Source organism: Rhinopithecus bieti, unplaced genomic scaffold, assembly GCF_001698545.2.
Source record: "Rhinopithecus bieti isolate Rb0 unplaced genomic scaffold, ASM169854v2 scaffold_41257, whole genome shotgun sequence".
In the NCBI taxonomy this organism is placed as follows: Eukaryota; Metazoa; Chordata; class Mammalia; order Primates; family Cercopithecidae; genus Rhinopithecus; species Rhinopithecus bieti.
The window spans coordinates 319,772-326,108 of record NW_016816833.1 but is presented as its reverse complement, the minus strand read 5'-3'; the positions used below and the strand labels follow the sequence as shown (position 1 = coordinate 326,108).

At 48.8% G+C, this 6,337-nt stretch overlaps 1 protein-coding gene and 1 long non-coding RNA gene across 2 annotated transcripts in view; one reads left to right on the top strand and one right to left on the bottom strand.

Annotated features, from left to right (window-relative positions):
* The window catches only part of LOC108517411 (uncharacterized), a 4,659-nt gene extending 1,754 nt beyond the window's left edge, over nt 1–2,905 (bottom strand). Inside the window, exons 1-4 of the long non-coding RNA XR_001882091.1 lie at nt 2,806–2,905; nt 1,688–1,867; nt 1,031–1,513; nt 139–274 (exon numbers count right to left, since the gene is read on the bottom strand). This is a non-coding gene — a long non-coding RNA (uncharacterized LOC108517411). The remainder of the gene's footprint in view (nt 1–138; nt 275–1,030; nt 1,514–1,687; nt 1,868–2,805) is intronic.
* LGR4 (leucine rich repeat containing G protein-coupled receptor 4) overlaps nt 2,106–6,337 on the top strand; it is a 112,613-nt gene continuing 108,381 nt past the window's right edge. The window contains 3 exon segments of the mRNA XM_017855301.1: nt 2,106–2,377; nt 2,379–2,526; nt 4,203–4,204. Coding sequence (XP_017710790.1) covers nt 2,343–2,377; nt 2,379–2,526; nt 4,203–4,204 — 185 coding nt within the window. The 5' untranslated portion in view covers nt 2,106–2,342.

Here is a 6,337-nt window from a genome sequence, read left to right as displayed (position 1 = left end):
AAGAGAACTCTTAAAGAACCAATTACAGAAACTAACTTTACAATTTCTTCCTTATTTCATTTGTTCATGAAATTTGCTAGAAAATAATGGAAATGATTTAGACGATGAAAGCCAACTTAGGGAAGGCTCCAAGAGCACCAGATTGGGAGCCAGGAGCCAGGAGCCCAGGAGCTGTTCCGTGTCGATGATGGGCAGAACACACTCTCTTGAGAGCCTCAGATTTCTTATCTATAAAACCAGAGTTGCCCGGGGATCTTTAAGTTGTCTTTCAGCCCTACACTGAGAGGAGGTATGTCATTCCTAAAACTTGAAATGAAAGCCTATTAAACTCTCTAGCTTCTAGACATATTTACTGTATGTGACTTATGTGTCCAATCTGACATTATCTTTTAGATAAACTCCCAAATATAAAGATGATGGAAGTTTTTCATTTTAAACTTACAGGTCTGCATCAACCTGTTTCCATTGTTCTAAGTTTTATTTATATACGATGGCTAGTCAACTTTACATGATAATTATTTTTAAATCCTGCTTTCTTTGTTTTGTTTTGAGACGGAGTTTTGCTCTTGTTGCCCAGGCTGAGTGCAATGGCGCGATCTCCAGCTCACTGCAACCTCCGCCTCCCGGGTTCAAGCAATTCTCCTGCCTCAGCCTCCTGAGTAGCTGGGATTACAGGCATCTGCCACCACACCCGGCTAATTTTGTATTTTTAGTAGAGACGGGGTTTCTCCATGTTGGTCAGGGTGGTCTAGAACTCCCAACCTCAGGTGATCCGCCCGCCTCGGCCTCCCAAAGTGCTGGGATTACAGGCGTGAGCCACTGGGCTCGGCCCGGCCAAATCCTGCTTGTTTTAATGTATTCATTAAAAATGTCTCCATTATAGAGTAAAACAACGCCACAGCAGAGAGCAAGAAAGGAAGTACCCCTAAAGCAGTAGTTGGTACAGATAATGTGGGGTCCACAGATTCTGTGGGGTCTATTAGGCCACAAGGACTCAAAATCCAGCAGAGGAGGGAATGCTGATAATTACCTAACACCAATGTTGCTGCTGGCTTCTCAGCCGTAGTCACCTCCCACTCAGATGTTTTGGAAATTGTCCAGTGTTCAGAAACATCATTTTCTCTGACCTTTACAACATTCCTGTGTTTCAGGATTTTAAAGTGTGTGCGAAAGGAGTCTGATTTGCAGTCACCAAAAACACCACATACAGAGAGAAGACTGGGGAGAATGAATTGCTAAGACTTAGCTACCAAATGCATATCAAGATAGGTGTAAAGATCCCAGGTGAAGTGACGCACTGGAGAGGGTATACTTTTAGCTTAGTGTATAGCTAAAATCCAAAGATGTGTGTCACATCGAGGGAAACTTTTTTCCTCTTCTTCAAAATCTTTTTTCCGTTTGCAGAGCTCCAGACGTCCTCGCCCTTTGGAACAGCGGAGAGTCATTTGAAACTTAACTTAACGCTGGAGGGAAGTTCTACTTTCCAGGTCATCCAATTTAGGAGATCCAATTTCTGCGGCGGGAAGAAAAAGATGGCTGGGGAGGGAAAAACTAGACCCCTTGTCCGCCTATCCTTCTACCTTCAATCCACAACCTGCCACACAAATCCAGCCAAGTCAGGGATTTTGCCTTGAACCACCACCACCACCACTACCACCACCACAACCACCACCACCTTGTCACTCACACCCGAGAAACACGCCCCTCTGGTCCTACTCTTGGCCAATGGCCGCTCTCTTCTCTGCATAGTAATGAGCTCGAGACCTCCCCGGGCCAATGGCGCTCCGGGAGAAGGGGTAGTTTTGCATGTACCTAAGTGATTTGCATAAGCCAGCGGCCGGGGGCTTGGGAACCAGAGCGTGCAACCCTAGAAGGGAAAAGGACGCGAAGAGATTGATCCGCGGCGGGGAGAGAGCGAGCCAGAGTCTGGGTGTTTGTGCGAGAGCCGCGGCGGGGGCTGGGGCGAGTGGCCGGCATGGCTGAAGGCTGCGCTCTGCAACCTTGAAGAGCCGTTGCATTGGGAGGCCGGGGACAGGGAGGCGGGTGCGATGGCAGAGTGCGGCCCCCGCGGCTGCGCCGGGCCGGCCCTGCTGGCCTGAGCCGCCGGAGGAGCGGGGCTGCCTCTGCGCGTCCATGGAGCAGCGGGAAGGGCGAAACTCCGGAGCGCCGCGTCCCTGCGCCGCTGCGGCGGACTGCTGAAGGGGCCGAGCCCGCGCGGACCGCCGAGGAAGAGACCCCCGCCCCAGCCCGCAGGCCGGCTGCCCAGTGGGCGAGGGGGGCGTCGGAGGGCAGCGGAGCAGCGGCGCCGCGGGAGAGGCCGGGCGCGGGAGCGGCCGCAGCCAATGCCGGGCCCGCTGGGGCTGCTCTGCTTCCTCGCCTGGGCTGCTCGGCTCGGCCGGGCCCAGCGCGCGGCGCCGCCTCTCTGAGCGGCGCCCCTGCAGCTGCGACGGCGACCGTCGGGTGGACTGCTGCTCCGGGAAGGGGCTGACGGCCGTGCCCGAGGGGCTCAGCGCTTCACCAAGCTCTGTGAGTGCGGGCGGCGGGGACGCGGGGGGGGAAGGGGGCCCAGCGGGGGGGCGCCGCGGGGCGGAGCTAGGGGTCAGTCCCACCCCACCCCGCCCCGCCGCTCCCCGGGCCTGAGAAGGGGGTCCACCGGTCACCTGCGTGCGGGCTGACTGGAGCCCACTCCTGCGCCACTGGCTTTCCGCACTTTGCCAGTCCGTGTTCGAGCCAGCAGTAGCTTTCGTTCCCAGACTTTTTGGGCACAAGCACCCTCCCACCCCACCGCGCACACCCCCAACTCACAAGTGCATCTGGGGCCAAGGAGGAGGAAGGAATCTAAACACGCTTGCCCCAGGCAGCCTGTCCACGCGACCTTTCCTTCTCTTGCGGGCCCTGGCTCAGCTAGCAGGAGTTCCGCCACTGGCGGGGCTGAGGGCGCCGAGAACTTGGCCTCAGTCTGCAGACTGAGGCACGTCTCTTGGGGAAGCACCTGGAGCCTCCTGGGTTCCAGCATGTGGGGAGAAGAAACACCTGTACCTCAGTCAGGGCGAATCTCCTTCCAGTTTGGCCCCATCCAGGTAGTGCGTCCTGGCACCTACTTCCCCCCAGTTCCACTCGGGACTACCCTACTAACGCCCAGGCTTCTGCAGCACGCAGGGGAGTCCGAGAAAACAAGGGAGAATTACAGGGTTCTCTTGGTGGACATGATGTTACCCAACAAAGTCTTTTAAAGGAGGAATGCTGACCTGAGGTGCAGGATGTTGGAAGAGAAGCAAGTTCCGGAGCATATGCTCAACTCAGGCTGCAAGGTAGCAGCCGGTTTCTAATGCACCTTCACGCAGCCAACAGATCTTTTCTTTTGAGCTGCCTGAGATCGAGAGACACTCAAATGTTTCAGACTTCCAGAATCTCCCTGTTCAAACGGGGACTTGAGAGCTTTAGATGTTCTCTTGAGGAAAGAAGAGGAATCTGAACTAGGTTGTGAGGTGGTGGCAAAGGCCACGGATAGAGGAGGAAGAGGGTGACTGAGGGCAGGGCTTGCGTGTTCCTACTGTTTCTTATGTTGCGTGGCCAGCTGAATGCTTAAATCAGGAGCAGTCAAAGAAACGTGTGAGAGAGGAAGGGATCCTGAGGGCCCCGAGGATAGACGGAATTTCCTTTTACCTATTGTGGAAGGGACCTCTTAGAAACAAAGTTTTAAAGGACCCTGTGAAGAAATCTTTATGCAGGCAGGAGCATTGCTGTGTTTCCAGGTCGGTGGTGGCCAAGGTGTTCCGCTTGCCTTCTCAGGATGGACTTTTAGTGAGCATCGAGGCCTGTTGTCTTGGAACCTGTTTCATTCTTTCAGCTTCAGCCTTCCCCTCCCCATTTGTTATTTTTCCTGTCTCAGGTTAGTTTTAGTTATGTATTTGAGGTCTTTTTTTTTTTTTCAGTATAGTGAAGTTTAACATATTAAAAAACAAAAGTTAACTTTGCAGTGAAGAGCATTTTGTTCATAAAGTTACATTAAGCGGGGAAGTTTGAGCAGGAATGGATTGAATCAAGAGAAAGAAGACCTGTGGAGAGGAAATGGGGCTAATTTTTTCCCAAGTTCTCTAGAAACATTTAGGGATTTTGTGCAGAAAGAAAGGTCCCTCTACCTGAACCTCTTGCAAGGCTCTGCATAGAATAGAAAAGCACGATTTTACTATTTTGACTAGTTGTAAAGACCTTGTTTAGCAGATTCCTCACATTTTAGTGAGTAGACTTGTCCTATAAGGAAAAGAGCTGTTTTACATTAGTATCTAAAACCACAAAGAAATAATCACATTTTTATGGGAGCATGCTCCTCTCCAAAGCATCTTCTGGTAGAACTCACTGGAGGTACTGAAATGCTGTATCTTCAACTTTGGGCCTTAGAATAAGTTAGTGTTCATGGCTTAGGAAACAAAAATAATTGGTAACAGTCTAAATTGGAGTGCCTAAACTAGCATTATCTTAGCACTTTCTGAGCTTTGGTGGTGTGCAAATGTGTTTTATTTTCTTAGATTTGTGACCTATAGGTAGAGTGATCATACATTCTGGTGACTCCTTATTTCTCCCTACTACTCATTTCACCCTCAAAAATATATATAACCACCCTCTCTAAAAGGGTTTTCAAGAGCAGCATATTTGCATTTTACTCTTGGGGAAACTAGCTCATTCAGTGATTCTCAAAAGCCATGTATGAAGCGAGGCCAGTGCTGCAGGTCTGCACACTCCAGTCGATCATATATGGGACATGTTGTGATCACCTAGGGTCTTTTTCCAAGTACTTCCAGCCTGTTCTCCCATCGCAGCTTTACTTAGCTACAGTTACACATCAGGAGACTAGTTCCCTGGTCTCTAAGCATTTGCTCACCTATTCTTAATTGCTGGAGCATGTGAACCAAAAACCTCTGTGATTATGCAGAAAATTACAATCATGAAAGTAGAAGTTAAAAAGATGAGACTATAATTACTAATCAGAGTTCTTCATTTTCTTCTCATTGCTCAATGGCTTGTCCTGGAGTAGTGCTTTCACCTCCCCTGGGGACAGGGGTGGAGGGTGCATTCCACTTTAGAGATCCTGGGACTGACAGAGCAGTGATTTTATTTTACTCAACTTGGGGTCCCCAGAGCCTGGTATATAGGAGGCACTTAAAAATGCTGGAGTGAATAAATAAGGATGCAAGGCCACACTGAGGAGCAGAACCATGGCATGGAATTCAGACACCATTCCTACAGGGGGTTTTCAGATTCAACATTCTCAGCACTTAGCCATTTGTCCAGATTTGAGAAGGTCCCAGAGAGAGAGAATACCTGCTTCTTCTCCTTGAGGCTCGTTGAAACTTGTTCAGTCTAACAGTGTCTATTTCCTGGTGAAAGCTGCTTTACCGGAGTCTGGGGACAGCGTCAGATGTAATCCTCAGTACTGTGAATGGGATTCCTGTGTTCACACCATTTGCTGCACCTGTAGTGACTATTTATGTTTTTGAACGACAGTGTTCAATCTTGTGTCACAATGCACTGACCTGCCACAATTCACCCTGAGGAGTGTTCAAGGCCGTAATCTAATATTAAAATTCCAAAGTTTAATCAGAAGGATTCAAGGTTATTACTGTATTTGTGGTAATAACTCAATCACCTACATTCCAAGATTGGGAGAAAGAGATGAAGTCATGGGGAGGGGAATGTGTATGTGAGTCCTCTCATTTGTGTGTTATTGCTATGGTGTTTGAGAAACGTAGACCTTGAGCACAAATTTGCACGTCCTAGATTATGTTTGGCATATAGTTTTAAGATTAGCAAGGCTATTTCTGTGACTTTGTGAAGAAAGTGGTGGACCTGAGTACTTGATCACAGCCTTACTATGCCACTGAGTAATTGTATGGCCTTGGGCAAGTCATTCACTTTTTTTTCTTTTTTTTTTTCGTGACAATTTCCTCATCTGAAAAATGAAGCAATTCACTGACAATTTCCTCATCTGAAAAGTGAAGCAATTGGATTCACTTGATCACCTCTAAGGCTGCTGCTTACTTCCAGAAGTTTTTTGACTTTATATTTTTTATGCAATTTTAGGATGGCAAGGTGACAATAAGGTTATGATCCTCTCATAAAAGTATCCCAGGAGTAGAATATCCTTTTAGTTGAACTCACACCAACCTGTTTATTACTTGGAGGAGTTCTTTGTGTTTAGAAGTGTGTGTTAGGAAATTTGCCATGGAGACTTGTTGCAGAATGCATGACTAGCTAAGGCACTTCGCTAGGGTAGAATAGCCTTGGTTGTTTCCTGTGGGTAGGCTTAACACTTGGAAAAGAAAATCACTCTGTTTCA